This window comes from Temnothorax nylanderi, unplaced genomic scaffold, assembly GCF_030848795.1.
Source record: "Temnothorax nylanderi isolate EJ_2023f unplaced genomic scaffold, tnyl_v1.0 TNYL_tig0104_pilon, whole genome shotgun sequence".
Lineage (NCBI taxonomy): Eukaryota > Metazoa > Arthropoda > Insecta > Hymenoptera > Formicidae > Temnothorax > Temnothorax nylanderi.
Genome location: NW_027249166.1, coordinates 599,864 through 621,576, shown reverse-complemented (window position 1 = coordinate 621,576; position 21,713 = coordinate 599,864). Strand labels below are relative to the sequence as shown.

Sequence of the window (21,713 nt, the reverse complement as noted above, 5' to 3'; positions counted from 1 at the left end):
ATATGAGCGGTTTGTAACCTGATTACTGTGAGTGTATCGACAGATTTGATATCGGGGCGGAGAAGCAAAAAGAAAATTAATATTTGAAGTGAGATTATTGAAATTTGTGTTAGATTGCTGCTGTAATACGCAGCTTAATCATTACCGCATCGTTTGGCGTACCAATTTATTAATCCACTTGTAATCAAATTATTTTCAGCTCAGGGTTATTATTTAAATTAAATTTTTGCGACAAACATTCTGAACAAGATTTCTTGCAAAAATTGTAATTATTTTTATAGTGGTATAGTAATTTACTATATATATAAAATATTATTCATATTCTTATAAATATTAATTATTATTAATAGAGAATTAGTGCAATTTCTACATGAGAAATTAATATAAATTATTTGTATTAAATTTTCTTTTACGTATACAGGATGAAATTGTCGAGTAGAGTTTACTACTCTAAAGTGGATGAAGTTGTTACCCTTACTGCACAGTTTTTGTGGTAGTCAAAAAAATTTGACTTACACCACTGTGGTTTTTACCCCTTCAATTTATATTGACAAAGAGACAGTTAAGTCTATTAATTTAATTAAAAATTTAAATTTATTTTATTAAAAATTAAGTAATATTGTTACGTTTTTTCCGGCTTTTCACTCGACTAGTTTGCTTTGTATCAATATTACAATCATTGTAAAGAGTAACACAATATAAACGCATTCCGCCAATAACATCGCATTTGCGTAACTTTATGACGATTACATGATCAAATTATTTTATATCTGAAGTTTTCTAATTTCTGCCTATCGAAATCACCTTATTAATGAATGAGAAATATAGGTACTTATCATTTTATATTTTTAAAGCGATTTTTTAATAGGTATATTTCTTTTTTTTGCACAGTTCTTATAAATGACAATAAATCTTTTATTTAATTTCCACTGTTTTAAACATATTTCTATTCTTTGGATCAGGGACCCGGTCCATTAAAATACTTAATAAAGGTTTTTTTAATCTATAATGCATAATGCAGTTCAAATGGTTGTTGATATCCATAATCACATTACTGTCGTTTTCGTAGACATAGGATCAGTAATTTAAAGTCTTTTTATGCTTTTGTTATGCTGGGTAAAAATTAAAAATAAAAATTTAGATGCTATTATACATAGCACGCTAGTCATATAGGCCTATATAGTTTACACCGATCTCTTGATACGCGTATCAAATAGTATATTTGAGCTGATCAGCCAATAATCAAATTAATTTACTAGTTATTTACTATTTAATATGCGTATCAAGTGATCGGTATAAACTAGGCCATAGTTATGACCACTCGTTCGTTCTCTGCTTATGCAAGATATCACGACTCGATTCGTAATATGAACGAATTTCATTAATAATCGCGAATAGCAGCTCGCGCGAAAAATTGAATGCATAACATTGCGTGACACGAAACAAAAATTAATTAAGTTTAATAACTCGGTCGACAAAATCATTTATGAGGTAAATTTCAAGGTGCATTTTACCGCGTGTTCTAAAATTTATTTATTTTGAAACAGAATGTTTTTATCATACTTTTTGTTTGTGTTAATGCATTCAAAAGCACGGCTGACGTAAATTAAATTATGATTAAAAGTTTTATACACATATATTTATGTAATTCGTTGCGCTATGAAATTAAATTGAGATTTTGTTAGAAACAAAGATAAAATTTTCTGCGTTGGGTCTTTGAATATCGTGTTTATATTCATATTGTATAAAAAGTAATATCTGATAAAAGTACAAGCTTTATGGAGATATGGAATTATGTATTAGTACTGGAAACGTGAAAGTTATGCTTTAAGAGACTTATGATCTTGATTAATAACCATATATACAGCGCGCAAGAAGGCTTTTTAATGCCAACACTGCGACTTTTATACTTTATAATTCTTATTTTCTTTGTGGATTAATTAATTGGAAAACTTTACTTGGTATTATTATTTTATTTCATATTCGTAATTTTCTCCTCGTTTATATGCATGCTTCATGCATCAGTTCCATCAAAAATAATACTGCAGCTCCATATCGAAATGAGTGCATTCTGCACGCATAGTTAAGCTTATATTTTAGGACATATTTTTTGATAGTTTTTTAATTTTTAGAAATTACGTTTTTCAAGCTGTCCGACTGATGTGTTGGCAATTAAACTTTTTCGCGAGCTCGGACACTCACTCTATCGCGGTGCACGACACATGTGCACGTTATAACGTCACCACGTGTGCGAACGACAGACGATGGAAGTCGCACGCAATTACACATTTCGCGAAACCGTAACGTATGTCATACGCGGCTTGTTATGCGACACACGGTGGATACACAGGATCATCACGCGGCTGTGTTCATCGGCGCACACACAGCATCGTGAAACCGCGTATATAACTGCAGAGACATGACCTGAAAGTGCGTGAATTATTCGGCGGCTCGTTGCACGTGCATTTGCCTTAGTGGATCGATTAATTACAGTCGTTTACTGCTTTTCTTCCGCTACATTTTACGCGGTTTTTCTTGTGCATTTGACGGTTTCAGTGAACGCAACTGAGTTAAAGCGAATTAAATTGAAATCTAAATTGAACAAAATTATTATGAGTTATTGATATTGTAATAAATTATTAATCTACAATATTATATAAGGTTCAGAATAAAGCATTCTTCTTCTTCTTCCTCTTCCTCCTCCTCAGCCCGTCATCATCCACTTCTGGATATAGGCCTCTTTCATCTTTTTCCATGAGTCTCGGTTTGCTGCTGTCTGCAGTCAATTTTTCTCCGCAATCCTCCGGATGTCATCCAGCCACCTCAATTGTGGTCTCCCCACGTTTCTCTTAGTTGTCCTGGGTCTCCATTGGACGATTGTTTTCGGCCACCTTGTATCGTCTTGTCTTGCCACGTGACCCATCCATCGCCATTTCTGGCTGGCGACGCGTCGCACAACGTCCGTGATCCTAGTGCGTTTCCTGATCTCTTCGTTGCGCATTCTGTCCCTGAGACTGATCTCCAGCATTGTCCTTTCCATGGCTCTCTGACATGTCCTTAGTCAGTTGGTCCTACTCCGTGTGTGCGTCATCGTTTCTAGGCCATAGGTTGCCACTGGTAGCCACGCAAGTTTCATATATCTTTCGTTTGAGGTCGATCGGCACTGTTGGGTCCTTAATGATAAAACTGAGCCTCCCGAAAGCCGCCCATGTCAACCCCATTCTCCTGGTTATTTCCGTTGTTTGGTTGTCCTTGCCCAGCTTGATGCCGTGGCCAAGGTAGACGTAGCGGTCCACAATTTCCAAGGTTTGGTCTCCCACCGAGAATCGAACCACATCTGGACTCAGGATCCTCGTTTTTTGAAGGTTCATCTTTAGACCAACCTTTGCCGATGCTTCGTGGAGAATAAAGCATAGATTAATTAAATTGAATTATAAATAAAAACCGTGGTATGAGTTGCTCATGTATTACGACGTTGCTGAAAAAAGTTATATAAAACTCGGTTTATAAAATTTTTTCGCGCCGTTAATAGTTACGGTTATTATTCTATTTATTGAAAAAGAGTAACGAAACCTAACTAGAAATATAGCTTTTTGGCTATATTTTTTTCAATATGTACACGGAGAGAATTTTATATTAAATTTTACTATGCTGCCGCACCAACTGCGGACCATCAAGACGCCACAAGTTTAAATGCTATGAACATAGCATTCAATGCTATAATTATACACTCTTAACCATGTACCGCGTAGTACCTCCAAATTCGAGGTACTAATTTCTAAATGGAAATGACATTTCGAGTTACATGCTGCTAGGAGATACTTTTCCCGGTACAGTAGCACGAGGTACGGAATACACGAGATACTGATAAAGGAGGAGGTACCGATTGGAGGTACCGCACTTATAAATTCACGGTACAATTTTTTAGGAGGTACAGTTTTAGGAGGTACAGTTTTTTAGGGGGCTTCCCGTATGTACCCCGTACATACGTACCTCGTACGTACATATGTACCTCGTACATACATACCTCGTACAAATGTACCTCCTATATACGTACCTCGTATACGTAGCCAACCATGATCGCGACATCTGTTGAACAAAAGACATTCGCAAATAGTAGTGGCATCGACGCGGACGTGTCTGGACGTGTCATATCGTTGCTCGAGCAAAGGATTCTTAGACCGTTTTATACGACTGTTATATTATTTACGCAACTAACATGAATATGAATATATTCACAAGCAGTGACATTCGCGGAATATTTCGCGGTGCGTACCGGGAGTTACAGTGCGAAATTTTTTGAATATTTTGGCATTTTATAATCAATTATTTTATGTTTTAAAAACATAAATAATGTTAAACTTTCTGTGATTTTTCAAGAAATATCAAAGCAAGGTAAAAGAAATAATCATTACTTTAATTTCGAAGTAAATGTTTGGGAAAAGATAAGATCGGATTGGAAGGAAAAAAGATATCTCCAATCATCTAGTACATTTGTACATTTTGCTTTGATATTTCTTGAAAAATCACAGAAAGTTTAACACACCATTTATGTTTTTAAAACATAATATAATTGATTATAAAATGCTAAAATATTCAAAAATTTTCGTACTGTAACTCCCGGCACGCACCGCGAATATTCTGCGAATGTCACTGCTTGTGAATATATTCATATTCATGTTAGTTGCGTAAATAATATAACAGTCGTATAAAACGGTCTAAGAATCCTTTGCTCGAGCAACGATATGACACGTCCAGACACGTCCGTGTCGATACCGCATAACGTACTTCCTAACTTCGAGGTACCATCTTTCCTTCTATTTTTGAGGGTACTTATGTCCCTCGTAATTACGTAGGGACTTTTTTTCAACATGTACCTCCAATTTTGGCGACACATGCTTAAGAGTGTAGCATTAAGGGGATCCTGGAGTGACAGCGACAAGGCATAATCGGTCTAAGCAATATCTTTGAATTGGCTGAACAGAATGGAAAATCCTTTTACACGATTAAAGTACGCACAAAAATGTAGAGGGCTGTACATGATTTTTTCTGATAAACTAAAAAAAAATTTTATTTTTATAAATATTGTCTTCACCTGACGACAATATTTGCTTTATACAAAAATTCTGCAGTTTTTCTATAGAAAATAGTGATGCAGCCCTCTACAAAAAACTGTCAGGAATAATATCGTGCAATTAGAAGTAAGATTTGAAGCCTAAAAAAAAAGATATTACTTAGACCAGTGGAAGATGCAAGGTTAGGTGCTATCCTTGTCTATATCCTTGTCTATACAAGGACAGATATAGTCGGTGAGCACTTCTTTATCGACGCTGATCGAGTTCGCCTGCGGCTCCAGCATCCCCTTAAATGCTATGATCGTAGCATTAAATGCTATGTTCATAGCATTTAAACTTGTGGCGTCTTGATGGTCCGCAGTTGGTGCGGCAGCATAGTAAAATTTAATATAAAATTCTCTCCGTGTATATTTTTCATGAGGTTTCGCCAACAATAGCATAAATGAAAGAGCAGATCGTTGCATGCCTGTCGTGTAGGACGTCCAGGACAACGTTCGAACACGCGTGGCGTGCTTTCATTGTTTCGCAAAAAGTTAATTTGTCGAGCTGCGTGTACTCGCAGTGCCGAAACCATGCCACGTTGGTCCGCTTTTTCAACGAGTCGCCATTATATCGCTCGTGCGTTGCCGCTTGCGCGCTTTATCAAATCTCATTTCATTCGCTAGATCCCGGCTTCTGGCTTTTGCAATGTCCCTCGCGCTGTTCATGACGGGTTTTTAATTCCCGTCGAGGAATCTCCCTTTTTTTCGGATTCGCACGCAATCATCGGACGACTGCGTTTCCGCGGATTTTCGCGAAACAACGAAACGCGCGGCCCGTTGCGTTTTTGAGCTACGTTGAGATTTTCGCTCGAAACGGCGAATTGCTCTGCTGACAAAAAACGGTGCACCATATGTAAATAAAGACACAACATTTTTATTTCGCGGTGCCCTATAGTTCTGACTAATTCGTGTGTATTTTTTAATTATTCTTTTTAGCTTTATCTGTATCTAACACTGTTGGAAAATCGACGATTTTTTTAAATATAGACTCACGGTTGAACTTTAAAGAAATGTGAATTGTTTGCTGTTATCTTCATGTGAGGAGATTTCGGTACATTATTTTTTTCTTGTTTTTAATTGCGTTTTCATTTGTTTTTTCCTCCAAAAATTTGCAAGTCAGATCTATTTATCGTCGGTGAACGATTTGATGATGGATAAGCATTTCCGATTTACACGCTATTTCCCGTATTGCGATGATTTCATTGTTCGATGCACCGTGTCACATCTCCGTGCGCTTCAAATAATGCTTAGCGATCCGAACGTGTGCTGTTCGCCATGCGACTCTCGCTTGGGTTTCGAATCTGATTTTGATCCTGTCCTATACGTTGATCAGCTACGGAAAATATTTTAATTAATCAATGATGAATAGAGATGAAGAAGCGAATTTATTTTACAATAAGTTGAATATTGATTTAACTTTCCGTTTTCGTGATTCGTAAGAAAAATGGAAAAATAGATGAAAATTTTTTATATTATTCATTATCTTAATTTTTTTAATTTTATATTTTAACATCTTTTCAAGAATTAAGTAAAGTAAATCTATTATATCTACTATAAAATGAAATCAGTTTACATTAATAATTAAATGTTAATGTGAATGTCATAATTTAAGACTATTATTTCCTCGCTACAGTTTATCTCGTGACGCAGTCTATAAATAAGTTTATATACTTCTCAAGAATTCTCGCACGTCTCCGTTAGTCTAGGAATGATTTGTTTCTTCTCCTTTCCGTATGCAGTTAATAATGCGACTGGGTGCGCTTTATCCACTCTCCTACGTTCTTGTTTTCGCGCGGGTCCATTCGTCCGGAGATGCGACGCGACGCGATGCGACACGACGTGCCGGTGAGAATTTCGCCGAGAGGAGACGATGCGGGAATAAACCTTTCGCATTTCCCACGGGAGATTCCACGGAGTGGCTACGGCGACAACGCCGACGCCGATGTCTAGACACCGACGTCTAGGTACCGGCATCAAACCGCGAGCGTCGAACCAACGACAACAATAATCCGCCGACGTCTTCCTTCGTCGCCCTCCGGTATATTCCAAAAGTGATTGCTGGCTTCCAAAAGAGAGAGAAAGACCAGCAGCGCGTCTACCAACCCATGATTCTCCGCGGACTCATTGACTCGTACAGAAAGTGCAGCAAAAGACAAAAACAATTGAAGGCAAAGCAGCATTCCAAGTCACGTTTATTTTGTTTGAAATTGTTCAATATTTAATTTCATAAATTGTTATTTTTTAGTTTTTTTTTACAAATAATTATCATAACATATATATTTTACTACCTCAACAAAATCACGAAGAGTATACGGAGGTACCATCTATATAACGAGTATAACGATAACTTTTCAAAGCACTGATGTAAGTTGATACATTGTAGTTAGAATAACAATTTTAAATAAACAACGGACAATTGGGCATCTTATTGTTTTAGATTTTACAATACATAACATAGAGTTTTATGGAATCTCAAGTTAAAACCGATTTGTTTGTTGCGTAGCAAGTGCATGGGTGAAAAATTACTGAGGATTATGAGAACTTCATTAGTATATCAGCTGTACTTCATTATTGTAAACATAAAATACTGAGGCCTTATCTGAGGCTATTGGGAGTAATGGAACTGAGACCAACTCTCTAGCAGCGATGACTCCGATCATTTTTTACGATGTTCCATTTTAGCAAATTTTCATACTGTGCAAGTTACTATGCAATTTTGTGAATTATTTTGTTAGGGAGAAATAAAGCTACTACCATTTAGTACATATCACTTGGGTTGAGTTAGGTAACGCAATTTTGTAAATTATTTTGTTAGGTATATTTTACTATATTAAATATTATTTAAAAATATTTTGTACATGAACATGCTGATGAAGAATCGTTGATTATCACAAGACAGATTTTAACTTCGAGAAGTAAAGTAGGAAAGAAAAGAAACTGAAACAGAGAATTTTGTTCGAGCTTTATAAAAGAGAAATTTTTCTTCGAAGGATGTTTTCTTAACCGCATCATAAAATCGTAGCTACAATGAAAAATAGATCTTCCGTTTAGAAAGTCGAAAACTTTATACAGTGAGATAAAAATTTGCTTCAGTAACTGAAGCTAAAGTTCGCACACAGATAATTTCCTAGACTAAATTTTCTTCTAACAACAAAGATTCGGATCTTAGCTATCGCTAACAATCCTGAAAGAATTCATGCGATAGCATTAATTGCTTATTAACGCGCGTACCAGACAGCAAACATTTTACGTGATTCATGATGTATGCCGTCTGAATTGGCGACGGAATGAAAACCATTTTCACGTGCGAAAAGTAAGCTCTCGACTGGGTATCGTTGGTCGGAAAAGCGCTCTTGGGTGTCATAAAAGTGTAAGGTCCTAGAATCCTTCTTGCGAGAGAAGAATACAACGCGGGACACTCCATTGTTGTTGGTCGGCTATTTACACTACACACACGCGCGGTCGATTGTGCATCGAATTGATTTTGCTGTCCTGTCTGATCGAATGGAAAATATTCAGCTTGCATGTAATACATTGCGTCTACCATCCGCTGAAATAAACCGCCCGATGAAAAACTACATGAACATTATTTTGACATTACCGCGCTTATCTGTTTGCCGCAACGTATTACGATTTTGTGGCTGATGCACACGTTTCGCTTATCGCACAATTATTGTTGATCGTCATGAAAAATAGGAATTTTCGGATTTGTGCAGGAGATTAGGATTACAGAGAAAGCCTTATTTTATAAATACAAAATTTTATAAATAAGATTACAGAAAAATATTCAGTTTAAAGAATTTTAAATTTACCTTTTTAAAAAATGTTATATGCAATCCAGTTAAGCTTGAGAAAGCTTGTTGACAGCTGAAATTTAAAAAGAAAATATTTTGCACTTATTTTTCAGCTTCCAAATAATTAGCAGTGGGAGAGGTTTAATACCGAGGAGGATATTCCGAAACAAACAGCACTCGTAGAAGTCGTGCAGTTAGTGCGCACGCTTTCCTCTGTAATTCGCTAAAACTTTGCTCGCTTGCCGGTAAACTCGGCTATAAATCTTTACGATCGCGCTCGCGTCGAAGTTTTTTATTTTACTACCGGTGGAGATAATCCGCGTATAATGACGGCTAGTACGATGGAGGAAAATGAGCAGTCTTCCAGCAGCGTTCGTTTTAACCCCTAGGCACATAACGCATTGCTTCTGATAACAGGATCTCTCTCAGATTTCTCGAGGCACGATCTTCAGTGACTGCATTTGTGCTATCTTGCATACACACGTGTTACACCATCTATTGTTTGAATTTTTAGGCGAGAAATGAATATCAACTCTGTTTTTATGTTATTCTATCTTCTTCTTTGTGCTTTGATACCGTACAACTACATAGTAATTAAAATTATTCAATATTTCTTTAATAACACTAAAACTTTATACATTTAAGAGTTAAGACAAACTGGCGTGATCGGTCAGCTGTTATTATTAATATGATTTGAGAGGTCGGTTCTCGGAGAAGACTATCGATAACCTGCGAAACTAGAGCACGAGGGAGGAAGTAGCCTATGCTCGAACAAGTTTGTCTTCCATAGCTGTTTTTGTCGAATTCGACGGTCAGGCGAATTTCACGCTATGGGTCTCGTGAGTATTACCAAGTTTATTCGGTGGCAGCGTAGTATTTCGAGGCGTTTGGGAGTAGTAATTCGAGACTCAAAACAATAAGCGCGCAGTTGGTTACCGTCGAGTTCTCTATTATAACGTAGAATGTACTCCGATGCAACGCGCCCCTGTGCGTATGCACCCGCATATGCATTCGAGTATAAAGACACACGAGTAACCTGTACCAGAAAAGTTAAACACGTGTTTAGTGGTAAACAATGGTAAATATGATCCATTAATTCTCATCTCACACTAACATTAGAAGCTTTTTTTATATCGCACGAATAAGATGCAGAATGAAATTGAATTAGATTATGTTACATCTTGAGAAAAACGATTCTTTTTTTAAAGGATTGTAATAGATTAAGAAGCAACTTTTAAAAATGAAAATTTGAATAATGGGCTTTAATTTAGTATTTCTGTGAATAAAATTTACAGCAACAGCATAAAATTTTGACTGTTAATTATAATTTGAAAAATTTAATCGAGCTATGCAACTCTGTTTTCTAAAAATTAAATTATTCGATAAAATATTGAATTGGATATTATGTACAGTGTTTGTCGGAACTGCTATAAAAATCTTTTGAAAGGTAGTGTATACATTACGTATTTAAATCGTTTTTAATATTCTTGCTGAAAAGGTGATATAAATGGGCCAAACAAATTTGTAAATTTTTTTATTATCGGCCGTCGCGCTTACGTTCGTTCTTATTTCGCGATAATCTGCGGGATTCGCAAAAACATAAGCTACATTCGTCCGTCATGTCCGGTACTCTGCCATCAGCAAATTGCGAGCGGATGTCGTGGCGGCATAAGAAATCGCATACTCGCGCGGATGAGATAAATAACAGGTGCGCAGGTGCATCCCGTACGGCCGGCAATACACGTTAATTATCCGATGCGATGCATTTATGTAGGCCTAAGTAGCGCATCCTGCATCGTGCTATGGTGCAATGCTGCACATTCTTGTTATCATTATGAAGGCTGGAAAAGCGTTACAAATTCCGGTTATTATAATAAATTCAAATTTAAACACATTATATATAGATAGATATTTTCTAAAGTGATAAAGTGATTGTTATATTTATTAGTTTGAGATGAAGTGTGTATTGCATCACTTGAATTCTAATTCTCTTCTAATGTCTGATTTTTATCGACATATATTATGTCTATGATTTTATGACATATATCAAAAACTGAAATTCTTTTTAAACATTATTTTCGATCTTTGGATTTGTTTAGTGAAATTAACTGACATTTCTCTAATAAATTTCTAACTATGATAATCACGAGCTAATAGCTCTTTTTGTTAATGATTATTATCAATGAACTGAACTATTAACGGGTAGAGTCACAAAAAGATTTACCTTGGGTAGGTATTGGTGCGGTAATCAAGAGGTTGCATTAAAAGCCGAAGCAGTTCAGCCAGATTTAGGCGAATAGCTGGCGGCGCTATTCCTCTTTCTCATTTCTTCTTCTACAGTTCTACACTGTAGAACTTTCGCGAGCTGGCTGCCACGTTTCGTCCATTTATCGTAAACTATCAGATTGTACCCTTTTCTCTCGCGGCCCATTTTCCGCAATAGTGGATTTGATTTGCATTTGCTGACGCTCGATAAGACACGTTGCATCGTACGGATGGCTAAGTCCAAACTTTATTTAATTTTTAAATATTTCGAAAGAATTATAGTAGTTATATATTTTTTTAATTAATTGCGATTTTTATATCAACTCCAGCAATTATCAAAGATACGTTATATATATATATATATATGAGTTTTGCGAAAATGATAGGTAATCATATAAAGTACTGACTAATTATGATGTAAAAATTTAAATAAAGCACGATCAAGATCAAGAATTATTGACTGCAATCAAAGGTTTCTACACTGAGAAAAAAATATCTTAAAATCAAAAAAATTAAATTTGAATTAAAGAAATAATTTTTTTGTCTGGTGTGCAGGTGAATATATATTTAAATTAAGCAGTAAATATTATTTAAATTAAAAGAAGATAATGTAAAAACAAAGCATAACTTTTTTGTATAATAAAAAATTTCAAATTGAAATAAAAAAATATTTATTTAAATAAAATTTGCCGGTATTTATTATAAAAGTTGTGCTCAGAGTTTGATTCCAGAATTGTAAATGTTAATATAAAACAATATTTTCTTTGTTGAAATAAATAATTTCTTTAATATAAAAAGAACTGCTCTTATTTTAAAGTAAATATATATTTACTTCAAAAAATATTAATATTTATTTCAAGAATTGTAGATGTTAATACAAAAATATATTGTCTTTCATGAAATAAATATTTGGTCTTATAAGAAAATGCTTTTTCTTAAATAAAAAGGATTTTTTTACTGTAATGAATTTCTTTGTTTACTTTAATAAATACATTATAAATTTTAAAATGTATTTGTCCTATTTGAACAAATAATTTTTTCCTTTAAAAAATATTTGTTTTTAATTGATAAGTAATATTCTTAGTGCGTTAAAATTCTTATTGTACAGTCGCGCTTATTAATGCCTAGATACTGAAAATTGGATGCGTTTCGGAAAATCACTCTTCGTCTCTTTCTAATTGTCCCTCTTAGAAAGAGAGGAAGAGGAAGTTTCCGAAACGTATTTTCAATTTTCAGTGTCCAACCATTAATGAGCATGACTGTACAATTGGGTAATATAATTCTTTTCCGGGAATTTCGAACATCCTGTATAGAATAAAAAGAATATTTGATACGTATAAACATTTTATTGTAATGCAAATCCTTATACAAATTACAAAATTCGTATAACCAAATATATACCCAAATACGTGTTATATATAAAGACTAATTCTCCTTAAATATAATAGACAACTAAACAAACATAGTATCGCAATCGTGAACATACACACAGTATTAAAAAATATAAAAGAATTAGTACAAAAAGGAAAAGGAAAGTACATTATATCGTATCTAAAAACTTTATACTTGTAATATATATTACAGAAATACCAAAAATAGACAAATAAAAAGAAGACACTGTAAGTGACAAAATAAAAAAATTTGTAGAATGCACAAAATTTTAATCCTCTATGTGCTTTTAATAAATCATAGTTATAAACAAGAAGGAATATAATGTTTATTATCTGACATAATGTGAACATTATAAACTTTATAATCTATAAGGTTATTTTGAGCTATAAACCCCCATTCCTTATTTTCTTTTACATTAAATGCTCCATAGTTTTCATAGTAACATATATTAATAAACTTATAATAAAAAAATATATATATTTTTAGTTTTATCAATTATAATGTACTTAATTTTTCCAAAAACTGGAGAATTGTATGTTTGTATATTTATAAAATTGTCGATTTCATAACGAGTTCCATATAATCTCACCCATGAAACACAATAGCAATCGTCAAAATCTACTGGTAACAAACATTTTAAATTATCATAATCGCTTACAAAATGTAATTTAGAAATACATGAGCCGTAGGAAACTCGTTTTGAAAAACCTTCGTTACAAATAAATCTGTGGCAAAGTTGCATTTGATGTTTTAATGATAGAGAATATGCAGGGCATTTTCTAGAAGTCATAACTTTACTATACTCCTTAATTTGTTTATGCTTGGCTTCAAATCGCATTGTGGAAAAATTCTTTAAAGGCCCAAATTCATGAATAATTCTTTCATAATGTGTTAAATAATGGTGTTTTACTTTGAAAGAACATTTAAAAATCTTTAAATATAATTCTAAATATTGAGATATTAATATTGCAAATGAATCTATAATATCATTAGTAACAGATTCTAGCATAGAAATATTGACTATTTTACGTAGCATCACATAAAGTTTCCAAACTGAACTGTTAGTAGGAACTAAATCGCCTATAAACAGACCAAGATTTGAAACTAAATAATGCATTTCTGACGCAGATAAAATAATCATTTTGTTTGTTATGGATTCTAATTTTATAATAGGAATATTTTTATCAAATGAATGACAAAAATTCTTAATTCTTTCATTAAGTATCTCTACAGAAAATGCTTTCTTCTTACATATAAGGTCATATAAAATTTTAGCAATGTCATATCTACAAACACCCTCCAGCAAGTCATGCATAGGATCTATTGATATATTTTTAGTTACGTGGAAATTTATAACATTATTGAAAATACAGTTTTCTACAATCCCATGGGTTTTCTCGATAGAATGCTCTTTATAGTTTTCAACATTTCTTAATAAATTATTGTTTTCAATCGTGGTATTATGCATTTCATCTTTAGAAATGTAACATATACGGCAGCAATGAGACGAATTAAAACTTTTGGTAAAGCCCATAATTGTATTAAGTCCTAAGTTATCACCTAGTATACGAGACAAAATAAAGTAAACTTGTTTTGTTTTTCCTTCTACATTAATGGAAATTCCATTAGTATTAAGTTTATTAATTTGGTTAATAACATGAGCAAACATTTTTTTATTTCTTAAAGCTTTATGATCCATATAATTATGCAATTGCACTAAAAAAATATTTTCTAATAAACTGGAGAACTTATTTGGTAAACTGTCAATAGCACAATAAACTGCACCAATCTTACTTTTATTTTTACAAGAACCCAAGGGATTGTTAATTTCTAAGTCGTCAAAATATAGCACAAGCGGCAAGATAAATTTATCACCTGCATTCTTTTCAACAGATTTCCAAAAATCAGTTTGGAAAATAGAATTTAACGATTCACTTTTTTTGCTCTTTTCAATATATGATATTATTTTTTGATATACATTTGGAAGCTCTAAAAATTTTTGTAATATGACCTTTAAAGGTATTATGCTTAATTTCTGATGTTGTAGATGCGATTGATGTGATCTTTTCTTAACTTTACTAAATGACAAAATAGAGTTTATAGGTATTAATTTTGGTAAAAACAAGCAATTTCTTCCTTGTAAATACTGTAATGTTTTATATTCTGATTTAAAAGGTTTAAAGCCATTCTTTATAATATTTAAAAAAATATCCATTATTATAATAATAATATTTTTATTATTATAATAATAAAACAAATGTAATTGTAACACGCTATAAAACTTTTATTTTATTGCACATTTAATAAACTTAGTTCCAGTATTTTTCAGGTAGAGATCCTAGAAATATAATCTGCGACGCTCTTTTTCCATTTTGCTTTTTTTTTTTGCGTTAATAATATCTCTGGCAGCACTAAATAAACGTTTAGATGGGACAGACGTTCCCACAATCACGGAGTATTTCATGGCGACTTCGTACACCTTTGGATAAATATCCTTCAGTTTATGTGAAACTTTTAGTGGATCTTCGCTTCTGTTGACGACATTAGCATTAAGAAACTATCGAAGTTCGACTGGTAAGCCACCAGGCTTGTCGCAGTTTGTTGATGAAGATGCTATTAATTCATCGTGAACGTTTCACAAATCTTCTATTTTCTCAACAGTATTTGGTCTATTTTCTATGGTAACAATAGATTGGGTCCCTCTCTGATTTTCTTTCATCAATTGACAGATCTTATTCATTGCTGTAGAAACAGCTAATGAACTGCGGAAGTGCAGTTTCTTGAAGCGTGGGTCCAGCAAAGTGGATATAGCGAGCATAGCGTTTCTTTCGACGTTTGAATCTTCATTGACAAATCTTTTGCGAAGTTCTCGTAAAATATTTTTGTGCAGACAGTCCGAAATCTCGTGCTCAATGTTGAGTTTTTCCAAAGTTCTCACCAGGCAATTAACGATGGGGATGATTTTACTGCACGTGACGTACGACTCGCCCGATATTTCCGTGGTAACGCATTCGACCGGACGCAAAATGGCACAGACAGCTTTCAAAATTTGTAGCTCGGTGCGTGTTGTCATCTCTGGGATAGCCTGCTTTTTTCGCGAAAGGGTGATCAATACGGTGTTCACGTGGTTTACTAATTGAACGAATTTTTCTATCATATAAAAAAGCGAATTCCAGCGTGCCTCGCATCCCTGCTTTAATTTTAAAGTCAGTCCACCGTTTTCAAGATCCGATGTCTGTAACTCCTTGAGTGCGTCTGCTGCTTTGGCGCTGCGTTTGAAATACGTGACAATAGATTTCACTTTTTTCACCACAGTCTGGAATTCCGGTGTTGCAGCGATTGCATCTTGGACAGCTAGATTTAGGGTGTGAGCGAAACATCTCAGATGTTTTCGATGCCCAAACGTATCCCGCATCGCCTTCGCGATGTTGGAAGCGTTGTCTGTAATTACAGCTACTACTGAATCAGCATTAATGTGCCACTCATCTAGTACCTCGCTTACAATTATTGATATATATTCTGCGTTGTGGTTTTTTTCGAGTTCTTTTATTCCCAGAGATAGACATTCCAGTCGCATAGCTCTAAGAGCATCCTCTGTCGTCTACGTTCTACGTTAACGGCGCGCGGCGGTTCTCTTCCCAGTTGTATTTTCTTATATATTTTTGTCGCTAATTGTTGCCGACGAGCAATATGGGTGTCGGTCGACGGGGTAACCGTCGCAATCACATGCCGTATATACATAGCCTAATAGTGCACTCAGAAAAAAGTGTAGCATCAGATAGTACAATTGTGAAGATCTCTTCTACAAATAATAGTACAAATAGGGACAGGGATACATTGTAGTATGTATGTGTATTTATTGTGTTTCCCCACAGGGTTTACAAGGCGTTTTATTTTTATATGAGGAACGTTCCCAAACCTCTTACACAGACATAAAAAACAAAACGAATACAAATCAATCTCAACATCCGCGTCAAGCCTCTTACAAACAACAACCTCAAAGTCAAAACTCGAATCATAAATCAAAGTATCTCTTCCTCGTGTTCCTCTTTCTCTTCCTTCTCCTCCGCTCTTGTACCGGCCCCCTCCTTTGTCCCCCCCTCTTCTTAACTCAGCCTACCCTCGATTGGCCCAGTCCCTCTTCCCTCCGGTCTCCCCATTATCGTCCGACTCCATTAGAAGTTTCTCCTCCATACCTTTGGAGATTTCATCCTCCTCAGATCTCCCTGTACTCCTGCTTATTCTCCCTTCCATTTTCTCCTCTCTCTCCTCTCTCTCTCTCTATCTCTCCTTTCCACCGACTTGTCCTCAACGATCTTCACTCCTACCCTATTTCCCGCCTTTCTCCTCGCCTCTATCACCCGCCATTTCACCCCTGTTGTGCTGGCCCCCCCACTTTGCAGAAATTAAAAAACCAATAGCGCAAAATTACAAGCTATTTATGAGCTTTTATATCCCGCAGATTAAAAATTTTGAGCTCGTCACACTGAGCAGGAATTTAATATTTTTTGTGGGGGGGCTGAGTCAACGTTGACTCAGCCCCCCCCCACTACTTAAAAATAGAGATATTGAATCGTTCTTTGCGGCAGAATTAGGAGCTATTTATGAGCTTTCGAAGTGATATAGTTTCGATTTTTGAGCTCATCCCCTTAACCCCCAAACAACCCTTTAATTGATTTAACTCAAGAGAAAAATGTTGAGAAAAATTAAAATATATTGTATCGCGGATATAATTCGTATAGCGTATAAATTCTAAGAATAAACTCTTAAAATACGCGCATTTCGATTATTGAGCTACAACCCCTTCGCAAGAAAACCACCCCATCTTTCCGACTTAAGAGAGAACTGTACTTAAAATGAATAAAATTAATTATTTTGCGACTAAATATCTTTTACTAATTTATGAGCTCGCAAAATACATGCATTTCGATTATTGAGCTGCAACCCCTTTGCAAGAAAACCACCCCATCTTCCCGGCTTAAGAGAGAACTGTACTTAAAATGAATAAAATTAATTATTTTGCGACTAAATATCGTTTACTAATTTATGAGCTCGCAAAATGCATGCATTTCGATTATTGAGCTACAACCCCTTCGCAAGAAAACCACCCCATCTTCCCGGCTTAAGAGAGAACTGTACTTAAAATGAATAAAATTAATTATTTTGCGACTAAATATCGTTTACTAATTTATGAGCTCGCAAAATGCATGCATTTCGATTATTGAGCTACAACCCCTTCGCAAGAAAACCACCCCATCTTCTCGGCTTAAGAGAGAACTGTATTTAAAATGAATAAAATTAATTATTTTGCGACTAAATATCGTTTACTAATTTATGAGCTCGCAAAATACATGCATTCTGATTATTGAATTGCAATTTCTTTTGTAGGAATATTTTATATTTCTGCTATATGAAAAAATTATAAGTTATACTTATAGAATATTAATTTACATTTTATCCAAATTAATTCTTTAATAGCCCAAAGTATACAATAATTTGTTTACATCGTGTAAACCATAAATTTAAAAAAATTAAATTAATTGCATTAATTTTTTAAATGCATGTATTTTGCGAGCTCATAAATTAGTAAACGATATTTAGTCGCAAAATAATTAATTTTATTCATTTTAAGTACAGTTCTCTCTTAAGCCGGGAAGATGGGGTGGTTTTCTTGCAAAGGGGTTGTAGCTCAATAATCGAAATGCATGCATTTTGCGAGCTCATAAATTAGTAAACGATATTTAGTCGCAAAATAATTAATTTTATTCATTTTAAGTACAGTTCTCTCTTAAGCCGGGAAGATGGGGTGGTTTTCTTGCAAAGGGGTTGTAGCTCAATAATCGAAATGCGCGTATTTTAAGAGTTTATTCTTAGAATTTATACGCTATACGAATTATATCCGCGATACAATATATTTTAATTTTTCTCAACATTTTTCTCTTGAGTTGAATCAATTAAAGGGTTGTTTGGGGGTTAAGGGGATGAGCTCAAAAATCGAAACTATATCACTTCGAAAGCTCATAAATAGCTCCTAATTCTGCCGCAAAGAACGATTCAATATCTCTATTTTTAAGTAGTGGGGGGGCTGAGTCAACGTTGACTCAGCCCCCCCACAAAAAATATTAAATTCCTGCTCAGTGTAACGAGCTCAAAATTTTTAATCTGCGGGATATGAAAGCTCATAAATAGCTTGTAATTTTGCGCTATTGGTTTTTTAATTTCTGCAAAGTGGGGGGGCCAACTCAACAGGGGTCGCCATTTCTTCTCTTCGTCTTTCAGCTTCACCAATAGCGTTAACCAAGCTCCTCTCTGTCCTACCACAAACACATCCCTTACCGTCACCCTTATCTTTAATCCTTCCGTAAATACCTCCTTCACCTTCTCCCAGTGCGAGCCCTTATCTCCCCATACCGCCTTCTCCACCCTTAAGATTATGTTCCTTTTCCTCAGTTCATCCTCGTTTCTCTCGCCCACCCCCGCCCACCATTTGCAATATGCAGTGCTAGATTGGACGGAATTGTCATGAATCTCTTTGGCAACAAAAAGAAAACACAACCGGAAAAAAAAGATAATTGCATAAATATTCTGAATTTCAGAAATCTGAAGATGTTTTCTCCTAAGAATCATGAATAAGATTAAATAACAATTTAATTAATTGTGCGAATACATTATCATTACAGGCTTAAAATCTTGATATTAAGAGACGTTATTCGGGATTATGTTATTGAGATTATTGCGATATTCTATGCTGATTTCTATGTTGCCTCTGGTTAATACGATCGATATGATTGTGAGTAATTGCAACCATGGTTGGTCGAGACATTGCGGAATACATTGTGCAATGTGCTTCTTATATTTATAAAGGATATTATTATAGGACAATGTCCAATATATATAATTCCGCTTTAATTTCACACTTATTAAAAAGTGGAAAAAGTCACTTTTTTCCGTTATAGTTTCGCGGAATTTAAAGTGGATATGTTTTGCAGTGTATACCCCCCTCCCCCCCCCGAAGCAGTTTGTATATGCCGTATGCCCGTCGTGCACAAATCGCATCGAGGTATTCATTTTTACATCCATAATAAAGGCACTAACCGTTATTGCGGCACCGCTGTATTAAGGTCGATACGATAACATAAACTGAGACTCACGACGATCCGCAAGTACGCAGCGGGACAGAGATATTCTGAATCACTGATCGAGTTCCGCGAATTGCAGGGCGGTGAGCCCGCACACGCTTCGAGTGCATCGGCTTACCGCGGACACCTTGATGCAGATATGCGGATAATGCGCCTATCCTTTATCGTATAAAGATCCATTTCTAGGATACTCGCCGAAAGAAATCCTCTGTCGTATGCAAAATCCGGTTTTACTTTTGAATGATATCGTAGAAACGCGCGTATAGAACTACTACGTAGAAATCTTTCGGATTGCGTATAAAAGTATTGTATTATTTAAATAAATAATAAAGGATGATAGCGGAAAGCTCGTATTTCACAATCAGTCTAAAAATGAAGGAAAGGTATGCTATGTTAGCAAAGAATAACAAATATAGAATAACAAATATTTATTTGAAAATATCGATAGATATCCGCATTGGAAGAGAACTTGCTTTGAATGAAAAGCTGTACAGATTATAATCAAGCATTGCATCGAACAGATTATTTGCGCTTTCGGACACATGCACAGTCATCAACAGATCGACTATTGACTTTTGACTTCGCTGAATCCTTTATTTGATTTCTATATTGCGTTAGACCTGCAGAGCGTACGTGCACGCATCAGCCAACGCCTGAATTGAAACCCAATCGTCGCGTCATATCACAACGGCGGATGTCTTTGATCGCGTCTCGATTCTACGCGTGGTTGGATTTCAAATATCGACTGCAACCAGTTATCGTACGGCGTGATCGATCCCGCGGAGCGTTCTACAAACATTAATCTTCGGTCGTCTGACTATCGCTCGACACCACGTCGTAACTTCCATCAATTCGCCGCCGCGTAATTGAATTGCCAATTAAACGTTTTCCAGCCGTTTTTAACTCGGATGTAAAAAGCGAGGGAAGTTGGCAGTCTATCGAGAGGACGTTAAGCTCGGTTCGCGAATCGCGACATCATAAAACGGCATAATTATCTGATATTCTTTCGCGATGATTTCCATAACTACCTGCGAATGTCTCGATATTTTTTTCCGGCCTTTAAAAACAATCTCGCTATTTTTATCTGATTTACTTTGAAGCCCCCGACTGACAAGAATTAACCGTTACCTGCAAGTAGAAACGGCATTAAGTAATGCGTTATAAATGTATTTCTTCACGGCGCGCTTCTCGTAGCTGGAGCCATGCGGACGCACTGCATGCGAGCTGCAGATGCAGTTTATGCGAGATGACAGGATGATTGATGTTGCAATTGAAAAGGAGTAAATTCCGAATGTGCTCGCGAATGGACGCGTTAATGGAGTACATCTGCTAGTAGATGTAGAACGTTCTTATTCATGAATCACATTTTCATAATTTCTCCGCAATTCTTTCTATTCTTTATTTTTATATCTATAAAATTCTAAAAGTTTCGATTCTTTCTACGGAAGATAAGGTAGGGGGCCCGAAATTCGTTCCCGCGCCTCAAAGGTTACTAGGGGACGAAATTTGGGCTCCCCTATCTTATGCCAATTCTTTTATCCATTTATAAAAAAAGGCATTGATTAAAAAATATAACGACTACATTTTCACGAAAATTAACATAATTCAGTTCATTAAATCCATCTCACTGTTCGATGAAATTCATCATATTCTCCGATAATTATCGATATCCGGCGCACTTCAATTTCCACTGAACGACTGCGTGAATCCCGGTTTTTTCTATGTTCCAGTTTTTCTCTTTCTATACGCATAGCGTTTCCATGTCATTAACTACCTATCCATCGGCGATTGTGTGATATCACAGCATACCTGATTATGAGTCGACTCATAATCGAGTTCAAATCGTTTAACCTTCCGGGTACCGCACCATTTTGCATGCAATAACCATATCGTGAGTTATAATTAAGAAATATAGTAAGAAATAAAATGATTCTTCTGTTTGTACCAACATCGAATTAATTAAAATTATAATATAATTAATAATTATATAATTAGTTTTTTTAATAA

General features: G+C 35.1%; 2 protein-coding genes across 2 annotated transcripts; both read right to left on the bottom strand.

Moving 5' to 3' along the window:
* Window positions 1-3,071: 3,071 nt before the first annotated feature.
* On the bottom strand, window positions 3,072-14,893 carry LOC139775751 (uncharacterized). The gene is made up of 3 exons (XM_071712005.1): window positions 13,074-14,893; window positions 4,058-4,089; window positions 3,072-3,394 (listed from the first exon to the last, which is right to left on the bottom strand). Exons 1-3 carry the CDS (start codon window positions 14,780-14,782, stop codon window positions 3,072-3,074), a joined length of 2,064 nt encoding a protein of 687 aa, XP_071568106.1. The 5' UTR covers window positions 14,783-14,893.
* Window positions 14,894-15,202: 309 nt separating this feature from the next.
* Window positions 15,203-16,144, bottom strand: LOC139775750 (zinc finger BED domain-containing protein 4-like). The gene has a single exon (XM_071712004.1). It carries the CDS (start codon window positions 16,142-16,144, stop codon window positions 15,203-15,205), a length of 942 nt encoding a protein of 313 aa, XP_071568105.1.
* Window positions 16,145-21,713: the final 5,569 nt, after the last annotated feature.